The sequence below is a fragment of the Bos mutus genome, chromosome 11 (assembly GCF_027580195.1).
Source record: "Bos mutus isolate GX-2022 chromosome 11, NWIPB_WYAK_1.1, whole genome shotgun sequence".
Taxonomy (NCBI): Eukaryota; Metazoa; Chordata; class Mammalia; order Artiodactyla; family Bovidae; genus Bos; species Bos mutus.
The window spans coordinates 79993652-80009965 of record NC_091627.1 but is presented as its reverse complement, the minus strand read 5'-3'; the positions used below and the strand labels follow the sequence as shown (position 1 = coordinate 80009965).

The 16314-nt window shown below is 35.8% G+C and overlaps 1 protein-coding gene across 5 annotated transcripts in view; it reads right to left on the bottom strand.

Moving 5' to 3' along the window:
- The window catches only part of PREPL (prolyl endopeptidase like), a 39930-nt gene that overhangs the window by 16073 nt on the left and 7543 nt on the right, over nucleotides 1-16314 (bottom strand). For 4 of the 5 annotated variants that reach the window (XM_070379649.1, XM_014480637.2, XM_070379648.1 and 1 more), the window contains 6 exons: nucleotides 11644-11766; nucleotides 10207-10273; nucleotides 8133-8339; nucleotides 6313-6448; nucleotides 3844-4060; nucleotides 3038-3223 (listed from right to left, as the gene is read on the bottom strand). In XM_070379649.1, the coding sequence (XP_070235750.1) occupies nucleotides 3038-3223; nucleotides 3844-4060; nucleotides 6313-6448; nucleotides 8133-8339; nucleotides 10207-10273; nucleotides 11644-11718 (888 nt within the window). In that variant the 5' untranslated portion in view covers nucleotides 11719-11766. The remainder of the gene's footprint in view (nucleotides 1-3037; nucleotides 3224-3843; nucleotides 4061-6312; nucleotides 6449-8132; nucleotides 8340-10206; nucleotides 10274-11643; nucleotides 11767-16314) is intronic. The other variant, XM_070379646.1, reaches the window with a different exon arrangement.

Sequence of the window (16314 nt, the reverse complement as noted above, 5' to 3'; positions counted from 1 at the left end):
ACCATCCACAGTGATTTTGGAGCCCAGGAAAATAAAGTCTCTCACTGTTTACATTGTTTCCCCATATATATGCCATCTGGTCCCATCACTTCATGGGAAATATATGGTAAACAGTGGAAACAGTGTCAGACTTTATTTTTCTGGGCTCCAAAATCACTGCAGATGGTGACTGCAGCCATGAAATTAAAAGACACTTACTCCTTGGAAGGAAAGTTATGACCAACCTAGATAGCATATTCAAAAGCAGAGACATTACTTTGCCAACAAAGGTTCGTCTAGTCAAGGCTATGGTTTTTCCTGTGGTCACATATGGATGTGAGAGTTGGACTGTGAAAAAGGCTGAGCGCCGAAGAATTGATGCTTTTGAACTGTGGTGTTGGAGAAGACTCTTGAAGTCCCTTGGACTGCAAGGAGATCCAACCAGTCCATTCTGAAGATCAGCCCTGGGATTTCTTTGGAAGGAATGATGCTAAAGCTGAAACTCCAGTACTTTGGCCACCTCATGCGAAGAGTTGACTCATTGGAAAAGACGCTGATGCTGGGAGGGATTGGGGGCAGAAGGAGAAGGGGACGACAGAGGATGAGATGGCTGGATGGCATCACTGACTTGATGGATGTGAGTCTGGGTGAACTCCGGGAGTTGGTGATGGACAGGGAGGCCTGGCGTGCTGCAATTCATGGGGTTGCAAAGAGTCAGACACGACTGAGCGACTGAACTGAACTGAACTGATGGGACTGGATGCCATGATCTTTTTTTTTGAATGTTGAGTTGTAAGGCAGCTTTTTCACTCTCATCTTTCACCTTCATCAAGAGGCTCTTTAGTTCTTCTTCGCTTTCTGCCATAAAGGTGGTGTCATCTGCGTATCTGAGGTCATTGATATTTCCCCCGGCAACCTTGATTCCAGCTTGTGTTTCATCTAGCCTGACATTTCGCATGATGTACTCTCAAAAAAGTTAAATAAGCAGGGTGACAATATACAGTTTTGATGTATTCCTTTCCCAATTCAGAACTAATCTATTGTTCCATGTCTGGTTCTGTTGCTTCTTGACCTGCATACAGGTTTCTCAGGAGGCAGGATAAGGTGGTCTGGTATTTCCATCTCTTTAAGAATTTTCCACAGTTTGTTGTGATCCACACAGTCAAAGGCTTTAGCACAGTCAATGAAGCAGATGTTTTTCTGGGACTCTCTTGCTTTTTCTATGATCCGTCAGATGTTGGCAATTTGATCTCTGGTTCCTCTGCCTTTTCTGAATCCAACTTGAATATTTGGAAGTTCTCAGTTCACATCCTGTTGAAATCTAGCTTGGAGAATTTGATCATTACTTCACTAGCATGTGAAATGAATGCAATTGTGCGGTAGTTTGAACATTCTTTGGCATTGCCCTTCTTTGGGAATGGAATGAAAACTGACCTTTTCCAGTCCTGTGGCCACTGCTGAGTTTTCCAGATTTGCTGGCATACTGAGTGCAGCACTTCACCAGCATCATCTTCCATGATTTGAAATAGCTCAACTGGAATTCCATCACCTCCACTGGCTTTGTTCGTAGTGATGCTTCCTAAGGCCCACTTGATTTCACATTCCAGGATGTCTGGCTCTAGGTGAGTGATCACACCATTGTGGTTATCTGGGTCATTAAGATCTTTCTTGTATAGTTCTTCTGTGTATTCTTGCCACCTCGTCTTAATATCTTCTGCTTCTGTTAGGTCCATACTGTTTCTGTCCTTTATTGTGCCCGTTTTTGCATGAAATGTTTCCTTGGTATCTCTAATTTTCTTGAAGAGATCTCTAGTCTAGATTTCTATGCCACTATAACAATCTCAAAACTAACCTCCATACCCCTCATCTCTTGGTGCTTCGGTGTACTCTAACAAGGCTGCCAGATAACCTTGTGAAGTATAGTATGACTCCTTAAATTATTCCCCTGCCTTCAAACTTCAAAATTTCCCCTCTTCTTAATTTACGCATAAATTCATCACGTTGACAGTCAAAGAATGTCAAATCGTAGCTTCATCCCCTACTAATTTGTTCTGCTTAAATAAAAGTGATTTATTAGCAGTTTCCTGAATATTTTCCTAACTTCTCCAGCTTAGAGCTTCATTTGATGGACTTTCTCATCATAGAATACTATTCCTTTCCCTACCCAACAAAACCCTATCTATCTTCTTTGGTTATCTCAAATTCTACTACCCCCTAAAGTTTTCTTGGGCCCTCCGGGCCTCATGGCACATTTTATGTTTTTGATGCCACTTATTTAAACCTATCCTATACTTAATCTTTGTGTACAAGTCTAATCTCATGATAAATGGTATTCTCCTAAGGCCAGGTATTTTGACCTACTATCTTTCCATTCCAGAGAGCCCAATACAGAACTCTGCACATAAAAATTTAATACATATCCAGTGAATTTACTTGAATTGCATTTTAGCAAAAATTGTCATAATATTATAGATAGGGAGATACAAATGGCCTGTTTGCTGGTCATACAACTCTTTCCACACCAAGCAAAACAGAGGCCTCTCTTCTTCCCTTTAGTGCATGTTACCTTAATTCACATATTAATGCTGCTGTAAAACTGGGTGATAATGTTACCATTCACAGTTTTATAAAATTGGCAAAGAGATGAAACAGACACAAACAAGTGTGGCCGAAACACTGTAGCAGAAACACCAGAGGCATGATAACTATCTGGGATGGGAGAAGGAGGTAGTGGTTAGGCTCCAGCTGCCAAGCTGGCCTGAGTTATGACTATATCTAAGGTTGTAGAGATACATGATACAGAGATATGTAGCAAGAGAAATACAATGGCACTTAACTCTACTTCTGAAGTTCATCCTATACAGCAGGATTTTTCAGTGCACTAAAAGCAAAGACTTCTAAAAGTAATTCCAAAATAAACCTCCTAAACCTGATGAAGACCCACTATACTAAATTCTATTTAATTTCTAAGAAAAAGTACATTGCTGTTATTCAAAATTTGATGTTAATACGGCATTATTCTGATTTAACAGTATTATCTTTTGAAAATTAAACATACCTTTAGAGACCGAACTGAATCGTCAGCCAGACCAATCACGTTAACATAAAGTAAATTGCTATGCTTCAGGAAGAGAACACAATGATCCTTAAACATGTCCAAGTCTACAACTTTGGTATTTCTCTTCATCGTGAAAAACAAATCCCAATTCATAATAGCAGGGGTATCAGCTGCTGTTCTCATTAGCTGTGTGGAACAAAATTAGAAGAGATCTAGGTATGAGAAATGATGACTACAGCATCCAGAGATGAAACCACTGAAAACCAGCCCTTATTAGTCTGCACTGTTTATGAAGACCTGAAGGAACTTAACTCTGCATCAGGGTTAAGTGTGAACATCACCTTATGAATGAGCCCTGGCTAGCCTGCTGGGTGGGTATGATGCAGTGCTTAGCTGATGGTCAAGCACCGAGAGCCAGTGGGGCCTCAGTGAGACCTCGGCTCCTTGACTGTTGGGGCCATCACTGAGCCTAGCTGAGACCAGCAGAGGAACTGCCTGAGATCAGTCCAAACTGATCTCAAAACCTTGTTTATAAAAGTTTGAAAAGTTTGTTAAGCCACTAAGTTTGGCTTTGATGACTAATATTATTTAGGATAGGGAATATTTTCCTTTGCTAACCTTTTTGGGTATAGCAAAATATGAAGAGGTATATTAGCTCTGAGGGAAGAGAAATGGGATTGGTTATACACATCAGTTTTTAATGACCCAAATCTTATGAAACAATAAACTCTTAGAGCAAGAAATGTTGATATTACTGTAACACTTCCTAACAGCCTAAATGGGAACCACGAAAATACAGGATTTACCTTGAATTCTGTAGGCTCGCCAACGTTAGTGAGAATGTATAACTCATCATCTCTATGTTCCACATAGTAAAGGACCCCATGGATTCGCTTCTGGATAAGTACTGGTGGGTCCCAAGGGCTCAGGCCATCTATCAACCACACCTCAGAAGTGGTCTTGCTCATGATATTCATGGTGAGAAAACGACTGTCTTTTGTAAGATAAAGGAAGACAAAAAAACTATGCAGAAAAAAGAGAGGGAGCGAGAGAGGAAAAATCCAATAAATTTCAAATGTAAGCTATCATTGCTAATGACAATTTCTCACTGGTATTGAGTATATATATTAATTTCTAATGCACACAGAAAAGAAAAACTCCTTAGTGAAATACTGCTTGTAAAAACTGGCTATTATGTTTTCTCATTTCCTCTGCAAAGGCATTCAAAATAATTTTTCTCTAACATTTTATTATGAATATTTTTTAAAACCCACCACCAAGATTCTATACCTGCTAACATTTTGCTGTATTTCCTTTATCACATATTTATGTAGCTTGCAATCCATCTTTAAAAAAAAATGCATTTCAAGGTAAACTACAGATATCATTTAACACTCAATTACATTAATAGATTACAGGGGTTTTTGCTGAGAAGAGGAAATAAACTTCCTGGAGAAGATATGTAATTGTAGGGAAGAAAAGAGACAGAGTTTTCTTTGTTTTTCCTTTGAATGCATGTTGGATATCCTTTTTTCCTACTCTCCCAGTTTTTATAACAAAACAAGTAACAGGAATAAAAACCCTCACAATCTCACTAAACTAACACATTTTTTAAAGTTTAATCTTTCTGTTTTTCCTTCCAGGGCTTATTTGTATTTTATACATGTCTTTAAATAGTTATAATTAAAATAGAGATGCAATTTTGGGTTCTGCATTTCTTACTACACATATTATCATCTTTCCCCACATTAGTTATACAGTTTATGATCATTATTTTTAATGGCTTCCTAATATCCTATTATTAAGTTGAATTATCATAATTCTTAAAAACTTAGCTATTTCATTGTAATAAATATAAAAGGGAACATATCATGAAGATAGTTTCCTTCTCCATAACTTTTATAATTATTTCCTTAGGATAAATTCTTAGTAATAGAAATACTATTTTAATGATTAAGAGTATTTTTATGACTCCATAAATCAAAGACTATCCCAAGAGCTACTAATTCATATTGACACACTGGATGCCTTTAAATATTGCATCTACATTTCCTTATTATAAAAGTAATTTATACTGAAAATACTAAGAAATATAAAGACAGATGGTAAGTTTTAGTTGCAAGACAGAGAATAGTCTATAATCAAAGTCATTGGTATAATGTAATAAATTACTAGGGTAAACTGTCATTTCTAAAAGACAATCTTGACAAATGACACATAAAATAGTGGGATCATAGGAATAGTTCTAGTAAATTCTCATTAATAGACTCATCAGAAAAAATGCAGTGACAGTGTTACTGGATCAAGAGTATTAGTTCTATAATTAGAACTAATTATAAATAATTATAATTATTTATATTTATCTATAATTAGAACTAATTATAAATAAAATTTGTAATTAGAACTAATTATAAATAAAAGAGTAATTTCTCCAGGCCTCAAGTTCTTTATATGAACTTGGGGTTGTACAAGATTTTCTTTAAGGTTCTTGTCATGTCTGAGATTTTATTAAGTGAAGGGTTAATTTTCTTGTTTGGGGTATCAATTTTACACTCATAGATTGGTTTTTAAAGCTCATTTTTTTTCGTCTTGCAAAATCTGTTGAGACATTGTCCAAATCATACTGTTAAATGATGTATAAGGTGACAGGACCCTGGTGTTAAGAAATAATTTGTTTCTTATAAATCATTTGGAAAAGTACATCTGGGTAAGAGTTAAGGAACTTTGCCAGATAAATTTATTATCATTTCCTTCCCAGCCTGGTTAAGTGGTAATATGAGGTATAAGTCCTGAAGCAAAAAGAATTAGCTTTAAGGAGGAATTACCAGATTATTGGGGAAAGTAAAATTTAAAGACCAAAGTATATCATGGCTCAAAGCAAAGCAATTTAAATTTTAGATAATCTACATGAAATAAGTAGTGAATTCTGTGTAACTGATATGGTTAATCTAGTTATGGCCTACAAGAGGTTCATAAGTGCTGCATGGCAATGCTATTTAAGTGTTAAACTAAGAACTCTTCTCGTGTCAGTACAGAGAGGATGTTAGTAATTCAGCACCTATAGTCTAATGATATATCTGTGTTCACTCTGAAGTTTGAATATAACTAGTTTCCAATTTTGAATCTAAATCACTTATAAAAGAATGCTTTGCTCACCTTAGCCTTATTATATCTGATTCCAGCCAAAATCAATGTTTTAACTCAACCAAGAGCAGCACTTTAGATAACCAGAGAAATACGCTGAAAATAAAGCCTTAATTGAATTGTTCTAGTACCTTGGGTCTTTTTCTGTGTAAAAACGTTCATTACGTTTGTTATCACCAAAAGTGGCTCGATATACATCATGACAGCGAAGGTTCCTCTGGAAGGTGTAGAATAAAACATCTTCATCTTCTTCATCTTTTACCCATTCTAAAAGAAAATAATTAAAGAATTATACATAGCCACCTATTTATAGTTAAAAAGAAAAAGGCACAGTGCATTCTGAGTGTCAAACAGAAGAGATGTGTAAGTTTATCTCTGGCAATCTAACACAGGTTTGATTATATCTAACCCTGTATTTCCAAAGAAAAAGATACTACTACATCAATTCTAAGTTTTGTAGTTATCAGTTTCAAGGCACTCAAGTTTCTAAATAAGAGTTGAACATTCAATATTTAGGAAAGACTTTGGTAGACTGCTTTCAGCAGATCGATTATGTTTAAATTTCACGCTCTTGTGCTTAGACATTTGGTCGTGTCCGACTCTTTGTAACCCCATGGACTACAGCCTACCAGGCTCCTCTGTCCATGGGATTCTCCAGACAAGAATACTGGAGTGGGTTGTCCTGTCTTCCTCCAGGGGATCTTCCCAACTCAGGGATCAAACCCAGGTCTCTCGCACTGCAGGTGGTTTCTTTACCATCTGAGACACCTGGGAAGCCCATATTTAAGTTTGCAGAAATACTGGATCACTTCCTCTCATGCCTAAATGTTTTTGTATGTTTTCAAGTGACAGTTTATCTCAAACTAAGCTTTAAACAAAAAATCTTATTTTTTTAATTGGTGGAAAATTGCTTTATAATTTTGTGTTGGTTTCTGCTATATAACAACACGAATCAGTCACATGCTGGTGTTTTCTAGATCCTACCAGAAGCTGTAAATTAAAGTATTCATACAATTACGTCATGACTGCCACCTGGCTGACAGTGACTGAAAGACATCATTGTTATATGCATTCTGATTTTAGAGGTTAAAATGTACAAGAGGTATGTCTTAGAAAAAATTCGATAGGATATAATTTTAACTCATTGTAAAAGCATTTCTTTACTAAACAATGGGGAAATTTATGGCAGAAAATGAAAGGGAGGATAAAGTCTGTATATGTAATCACACAGTGATAAATGATAAAATTTAAAGTTGGCTGTATTGGTAAAAATATCATAACTTTAATGATGAATAAGTTCAGGGAATTCCCTGGTCATCCAGTCATTAGGACTCGGCGCTTTCACTGCCAGGGTGCGGTTCAATCCCTAGTCAGGGAACTAAGATCCCGCAAGGTGTGTGGTTGAAAAAACAAACAAAAAGTAAATTCATCTTGTTCTAGAGTTCCTTGGTAGAGACCCCAGGGCAATCTGCTACAATGGCTGGACAAGATGATGTGAAATTAAAAAAATACCCCAGCCTAAAGTTGAATAAAATATTAAGATGTAATTTATATGCAAACATGTACTCTAAGTAATAGCAAAGAATATTATTACTGACACATTACTGATAAGGAGCCTGGTGGGCTACAGTCTACAGGGTTGCAAAGAGTTGGACATGACTGAAGTGACTTAGCATGCATGCCCTGATATATATTACTGATACATTAACATGCACTGTGCAACCTAGACTCTGATTATAATACTTTTAAAAACATGGACATGAATTTGGATATTTAACTCAAGAAGGGAAGGTCTCCTGGTTAAGAGGCACAGAGGAAGGTATGGAGTCCACAGGGATAAACAGATCAGGCATTCATCTTCTGATTCATTCATGTGGGCAAATAAAAGTGTCTCAAAAGTGTAGACAATTCTCTTGCTGTTGCCTTTTCAATGTTTTAGTTGGTGTCTTACCAAAACTAGACACGTTTGGGAAAGAAGCTTCCATTACAGGCTGATCACTGAGCTTCACAACTATACAGGTAGATGCTTCAGAATCCTCAGTTCTTATCTTGGCAGCTACATATTTTTCATCAGGAGCAACTCTGATACAGTCAATGAAGGGCTGCTCTAATTTAAGTTCCTCCAAATTGAACAAAACTTCATAGTTATCATTGTCTGCTGCATAAAGAAAAAAGTAGAGGAGATAATTCCATAAGATATACTTACAATTTTTTACACTATATTTCAGTGTTTTAGAGTAGCATTCCCCTTCTTTAAGATGCTACATTATGGCTTCCTTCAGCATTGACAGTAGCTTGATGTGTGTAGAAAATGGCATTTGTTATTTAATATTACAATATCCTATTCAGTATTACTCTATGCATCAGCCTATGTGATGTTACTTGATACAGTTAGTCTAATATTTATAGACCATATAGAACCTAGAAAAGTAAGAAACTGTAAGTGACACTGAGTAATCTATGTTGTGCCTAGCATAGTAACTGGGATTTGGTAGATGCTCAAAAAATGCTGGTTCTCACCTCCATTCTCTCTGCCAAAGCTTCTGAGAGTTAAGTATTAATTCTAGCTTAGGCAAACCCAGATATTAAAAGCTAGTCATTTAAAATAAAGATAAAAATCAAAACCTATTTTTTATATCTTTGAAAACCAATACCAGCCTTTCAGGCAGCAGGTACAGGGGGTGAGTAGGTACCAATCACTGGCCCTTCTGTCCTGGGAGTACACACGGACCAGCACACCCCATATCAAGGGGATAAGGGCCACATATGTTAGGGAAGAAGCAGCGAGCATACAAACTAAAAGCAGCCCTTAATTTCTGACAAGATAGAGTAGGAGAAGGACTTGAGTTCACTTCCTCTCAAGAAAACACCAAATCACAACTAACTGTTGAACAACCACTGACTAAAAAGACTGGAACCTATCAAAAAAGCATACTTTATATCCAAAGACAAAGAAGAAGCTACAATGAGACAGTCGGGTGGGGGTGGGGGAACGCTTTCATGATAAAATCAAATCCCAACCACTGGGTGGGCAAGCCACAAACTGGAAAAATAATTATATTACAAAGGCTCTCCCACAGGAGTGAGTGTTCCAAGTCCCATGGCAGGCTCCCCAGCCTGAGAGGTTGGCATTGGAAGGAGCCTCCAGAGCATTTGGCTTTGAAAGCCAGTGGGGGCCTGAACAAACAATAAATGCTGGAAGGTGTGTGGAGAAAAAGGAACCCTCCTACACTGTTCATGGGAATGTAAATTGGTACAACCACTACAGAGAACAGAACGGAGGTTCCTTAAAAAACAAAAAACAGAACTACCATATGATCCAGCAATCCTCTTGGGCATATATCCAGAGAAAACCATAATTCAAAAAGATACATGAACCCGTGTTCACTGCAGTGCTCTTTATAATACCCGAGACTCAAAGAAACCTAAATGGCCAGTGACAGAGGAATGGATAAAGATGTACAGATATAGATACACAATGGAATATTACTTGGCCACCAAAAAGAATGACACAATGCCATTTGCAGCGACATGGAAGGACCTAAAGATTGTCATACTAAGTCAGTCAGATAGAAAAAGAGAAGTTTCATATTATATCACTTAATATGTGGAATCTAAAAAAAAATGATACAAAGAAACTTATTGGCAAAAGATAAACACACTCACAGACTTTGAAGACAAATTTACCACACCAAAGGGGAAATGTAGAGGGGAGGGATAAATTAGGAGTTTGGGATTAACATATACACTACTATATATAAAACAGATAATCAACAAGGACCTAATGTACAGCACAGGGAACTCTACTCAATATGTTGTAATAACCTATATGGGAAAAGAATCTGAAGAATGGACATATGTATGTGTGTAACTGAATCACTTTACAGTATATATGAGACTAATAACTGTAAATCAACTATACTGCAACAGAAAATACAAATTAAAAAAATCAATACCAAATTTCTCATGAAAAATGTGAAATCAGAAAAATCAAGTGTTTCTTAAAAAGGAAAACTGTACGGTACCTTCTTCATCTTTGGAACGAACCAAGCAGCAGCCCTCTTGATAATAAACAAAACCACCATGTTTAATCTGACAATATAAAGAAACAAATAATTTATTTAATAATAACAATCATTTATCCACCAGTTTAAACACAATTTAATTAATTGTTTAATGGTCTGACTATTCAAGATGAAGAAATGAGATCTTTTATAAAAGCAGACCTGCTGAAGTCTATGAATGAACATAGAAAAAATATTAAATGGATACAAATATACAATATAGTGATCAAGATATGGTGTTCATATGTTTATAATCATTGGAGGCATTTCTAATACATAAATGAAAGAAACAACAAAGAGAAGGCAAAACAAAACCTATGTCAGTTCTCATGAATGTACGAACCACGTTAGCTTTATTTTTGGAACATCTGACAATTAACAGAGATCAAGTGGCATCATTAAGATAAACCAAAATTATGCAGATGTGAAAACCATGACTTAAGACTAGGCTGAAAACCCAGTCAATACCTTTCTGAGATTCTTTCCTCTAAAATATGCTGTCACTTCCAACTGTTCATGGTTTGATCTGATTTTACACAAAGCATCTTACCCTCTGTAGAGGTGACAGATAAAGGCAATTTGAGAGAGAGAAAGACCATTACCAATACATGAATCATGCTCTTGTCTAATTCCTACATACTAAATGCAACTGACTGACTGATATGATATTAGGTAGCTTAAGACATTTTCTACCTGCTAGTTAATGGCGTGATTTGAATCTGGAATTCCTGATTCTTTGTTGTTCAGCCGCTAAGTCATGTCAGGCTCTCTGTACCTCCGTGGACTGTATTGCTATTTTCACTCTACTATGCATGTAATTTTCACTCATAAGCTGTGGTTCTGTTTTCCATTCTTATCAAAAAATTTTTCAAAAAAAAAAAATTCAACATGTATGTTCAGTCAGTTTCAACTGAATATTTATGAGTGTGGTAAACACAAAATGGTCAAGCAAATACTTGGCTTTCATGGTATTAAACTGTTCAAAGTGAATTTTCTTTTATTAAAAAAAAAAGTATAGCTAGAACAATCAAATACTTTTCAAACAATGAAGCACTGACTTAATTTCACTTTAACTTCTCACTAGAATTATTTAAAAAAATTTAAAAGCAGAATTGGTTGTTTCCAAAAACCAAAATTAATATAATATGCTTGGAAATTCATCTTGGCTTTGATCTTTACAATTTATTTAAAGGATCATAATTAGCTTATTCTTTGTTCTTTAAGTTTTTCAGCACATATTAAAGGCCAAAATCAGTCTAATTTGGATGTGGGCTTATGTTTATAAATCATAAACATTATAAATCATAAGGTATTAATTAAAAAAAAAACCATAAGGTATTTCATTTGTATCCCAACTGGTAATATAAGGTTTAAAAAAATAGAGATAAGATATCTTACCTCTGCATTGATGATTTCGTATTCTTCTTGTGGCTGTGTTTCTAATTTTGCTCTCACTTTTTCAAACGCATCCATGTTTTCTGAAAGGGGTTTTTCGTTTTCCTGTTTACTAGACAGAAAATTCTGGAAAAAAGTTTTATCCGTATGATCATAATATTTCAATTAGGAAAAAAAAACTTTCACCTTTTAAAGATAATTCTTATTTCCTTCTCATGCAAATACAACATTAGATGTATACCTATGAAATAAACTGCATTTCACAGATCTTAAATATTGTTTCATAAGTTTAATAAGTCATTTCCTCTTTTTCATTTAAAAATGTAAAGAAAGAAAATGAGGTTGATACTTAATGACTACAGAAGGAAATGGCAACCCACTCCAGTATTCTTGGCTGGGAAATTCCATAGACAGAGGAGCCTGGCCGGCTACAGTCCATGGGGTCGCAAAGAGTTGGACACGACTGAGCGCACATGCACACATTACTTTAAATGTGTAAGTCCTGAAGAGGCAGAGGTACTAAGAAGTGCTGAGGAGTATTCAGAAATACTATGGGAAAGCAATAAATGAAATCCTGTGAACACTTAAACACACTTAATAGCCAGGTGTGAGAAGCAGAAGTCTGATGAATTTTATAAAGTACCTCCTAAAACGAGAAAAAAGTCGAAGGCAGAGGAAGACATTAACATTATCAATAAATGTTCATTATTATTTTATTCACAGCAAGAGTCATGATAAGAAGTTTTCGTTACTTTCTATCTTCACTGGCTGTAATTTTCTTCTCTTGTGGGGATAAGGAATCCTCCAAATAGAACTGTTTATCAGATCAAGTGGTGAATTAAGGCTTTATAAAACAGAACTTCTCTTTTGAGATAAGGAACAAGATAATATATTCATCTTAAAAAAGGAAGAATAAGGAAAAATAATGGAAAACCAGTGGGTAGAGATACAGGTGAAAGCTAAATAAAGCACTCTTTGTCTTATTAGGAGTCCCTAATAAGCTAAGAGCTTAAGTTGATGTCTGCTGAACACATAAATACCATATGAATTATTAACATTTGGGTTAGGCAAAAATCTCAATTCTCAAATTAAAAAAAGGGTTCAATAATTCAATACACCATGGGTTTGCCTTGCTTAAGGAAAAGAATTTTAGCCAAGATTTTCAATGTCACCTTTCTGCCAAAGATGACAACTGTACAGTGATTTGTGCCAGAGGGGCACTAAGCCTTTGGTAAGGACCTCCAACAGCTGGTTGATATGTATTGCACAAGTGTGTCCATGACACTTTACCAACAGTGTAGCGAATGTAAGTGATATAGTCTATATCACAAAGAGTCTATATCACAAAGAGTATAATCTAAAATTAAAGAATAAAACAGAAAAATCACCAAAGCAAATTAAATGGAAAATTAACCATTTTCACAAAGTTTTAAGACTTTTTGGGATGCTTTATGATTTGGATTAGATTCACACTAGCCATAATGATCGTTACCTGAGTTATTTACTCTCTACTTCAATAATATAATTAATGTGCTTGAGTACCAAGCTCAAATACTAGAGGCTCATATGTTTACTTTTTTTTTTTTTAAAGTATCTCTACAAAATCTAGTGTTGATCTTTAGTGAGACAAAATATCTATACCAATAATTTCCTATTATCACCTAGAGCACGAAACAGATCACTAGAAATCTTTCTTGAAACTATAACTTAGTAATTAGTTAGTTCAGTCACTCAGTCGTGTCCGACTCTTTGCGAACCCATGAATCACAGCACACCAGGCCTCCCTGTCTATCACCAACTCCCGAAGTTCACCCAAACTCATGTCCATCGAGTTGGTGATGCCATCCAGCCATCTCATCCTCTGTCGTCCCCTTCTCCTCCTGCCCCCAATCCCTCCCAGCATCGGGGTCTTTTCCAATGAGTTAACTCTTCACATGAGGTATAGGAGCTGATTTTTTATTTCCAGATATATGCTTATCTGTTCTGTTAATTCCTATTAGAATTAGAGTCAGGAGAGCTACAAAGAGAGTACCTTGCAGCCCCCAGCACATCCCAGACCAGGAGCTGAGCTCTGCCACTTTTCAACACTGGTTCTTTCTTATTGAGAGCCGTGGTTAATGCAGGACTAAAGGCAACAGGGCTGGGCCCAATACCTATCCTCCTACACTTACCTTACAGTCTTAATTTTTTTTCTGTGTCACAAATCCAGTTGAGTTTATCTGAACCAAAAACCCTGAAATCAACAGGATTTTGAACTGCCTTAATAAAGTAGAAGTAGAGTTCAAGCATTTTGTAAATGATTCCTCAAAAGGAAATACTCCCAGGGAAACTGAGATTTTATATAATATTCACAAAGTACTCCAAGTTGGTTTTGGTTTAAGTTCTGTCCTCAACAATACTCACTGGATGTTCCAAGCTTTCATTTCAATGCTAGCTAGCATTATCATTAGGGTATGCAGCCAAACCTATCGATCTTAGCCAAGCATCTTAATACATTAATAGTTCATTGGTTTTAAGGGCATAAACTGCCTAATGGAGCTGAGATGAGGAGAGCTTTAACTTTAAATTTTAAGAGCTTACATGTACAGTGTCACTTTATTAATGGAAAAAAGAACCAGTCTTCCTCATCTTCTGGGTGGCCTACTACAAAACCATTTTAGTAATGAAAACCCTTAAGATAGAAAAATGGAATATGTAAACTTTATTAGAGCAACATCATTGAACTCTAAAGACAGAAAAATCACACAACAGAAGAACACTGGGCAGCTTTGAGTAAAGATGGTGCCATTAGTAAATGGCTAATTCCAAGTCTGGGACAGGGAGAGTAAAAAGTAGGCTTAGGACGTTTTGTGTTAGAAAGCAATAAGTGTTCAAAGGCTTATGGAGATGTGTGAAAAGAACACAAGGGCCAGTTTGAGGGGGTTCCTGCTAGCCACATTTAGGGCAGTTTGAGCATCAAAAATAGTAATGACTGTAATTGATTACTTTAAAAACTCACAATAATTTAAAAAGAAGTAAAAAACAAAACACACACCAAACTAAAAAAAATAAAAAGACTAAAAAAGGGGGAAAACTTTTTTACAGAATAATACTAGCTAATAAATGTAGAAAGAATAACAGAAATAGAAAAACATTAGCAACCCCCACTGAAACAAGTGATTAGGGTAAAGATTATCCGTGGTTATTAAACTCATTAGGTGAAATGATACTGGGTCGTAAAATATTTGCACAAAGTATTACCCTACATTCTACTTAGTAATTGCAAAGGGAATAATGGCCCCTTAACAATGGAGAGAACTAGCAATTATCACCTTTATTGAAATTATTAAGCTTAGCATATGAACAGTGGGACAAGCTGACTTTATGAGTCCCCTGAAATAATGCAATATGGAGAATTTCAATTTAAGACACAAAAAGAGAAGAGTAAACCTAAAGTAGAAGAAAGGAAATTAATTTAATTTGTTTCAATGAAATTGATAAACTAAAGAAAGGACCAACAAATAGAAAAAGTTGGTTCTTTTAAAAACGCACTAAGAAAGACATGGGAGGCCTGGACAGGGAGGCCCAGGACACAGAGGCCTGGAGTGCCGCAGGCCAAGGGGTCGCAGAGTCGGACACAACTTAGGGACTAAACAAGAAGAAAGGCATGTATAAAACTTGACTTAAAAAGACAAAGATATTAGAAATGAAAAAGATGGCATAATTACAGATATAACAAAGATTTTTAAAAATTACAATACAGTTCTTTAAGCTAATACATTTGAAAATATGATAAAATGGATAATTTTCCAGAAAATAAATTAGCAAAACTGATTCAAACAACAGAAGAGCTGTATAAGCCAATAATTACCAAAGACATTGATAATTAAGTGTCCCTTTATAAAACAGACACAAAACCCAGGTAAGTTCAAGGGTAGCTTTCTCAAATCCTCCCCTCATATATTAACTATTTATGAAAAAAAAGGCCAACTATATAAAACCATGCCATTAATTTTATCAGGCTAAGATAACCCTGACACTGAAACTAGACAGTGAAAATATAAGACAATGAAAAATCAATCTTATTATAAAATATGGATTGAAAAAACCCTAAAAGATCAATGTATTAAAAAACCCACAAAACAAAAACAATAGTGATAATAAAATCCTATGTGACCAATGAAGATTTATCTTAACAGTGAAAAGATGGTTCAACACTAGAAAAATCTATCAATGTAATCACAAATAAAGGAAATATATCTTAGGCCCATTTCGATTAATGCAGAAAAAATAGAAAATAATTGATACACTTAAAAATCATAAAAATCTTCAACTTCCTTAAGAAACATCCCTGTGTTGTTTTAGGCAGAACCACACTAAGCATCAGTTCATGGGGTCGCACACTTTCACTTTCATACTAAGCATCTGTGAAACCCTTTGCAAGACTTGTCTCCTATGTTCCCTGCTTCTAATTCCTCTCTCTGAGCCCAGTAAGATTTTTGCCCTTCTCATTCCAGTGACTGCTCTTGTCAAGGTCACCGATGACCCCTACATCAAGACGTACCAATGTTAATTCTAGGTAATCACAGTACTTGAGAGCTATCAGCATTGTCACTCAGTTGATCACTTCCACCTCCTAAAAACACTTCACTTGGCTTCCAGGCTTCACTTCACTTCACATTACTTGCCTTCTAT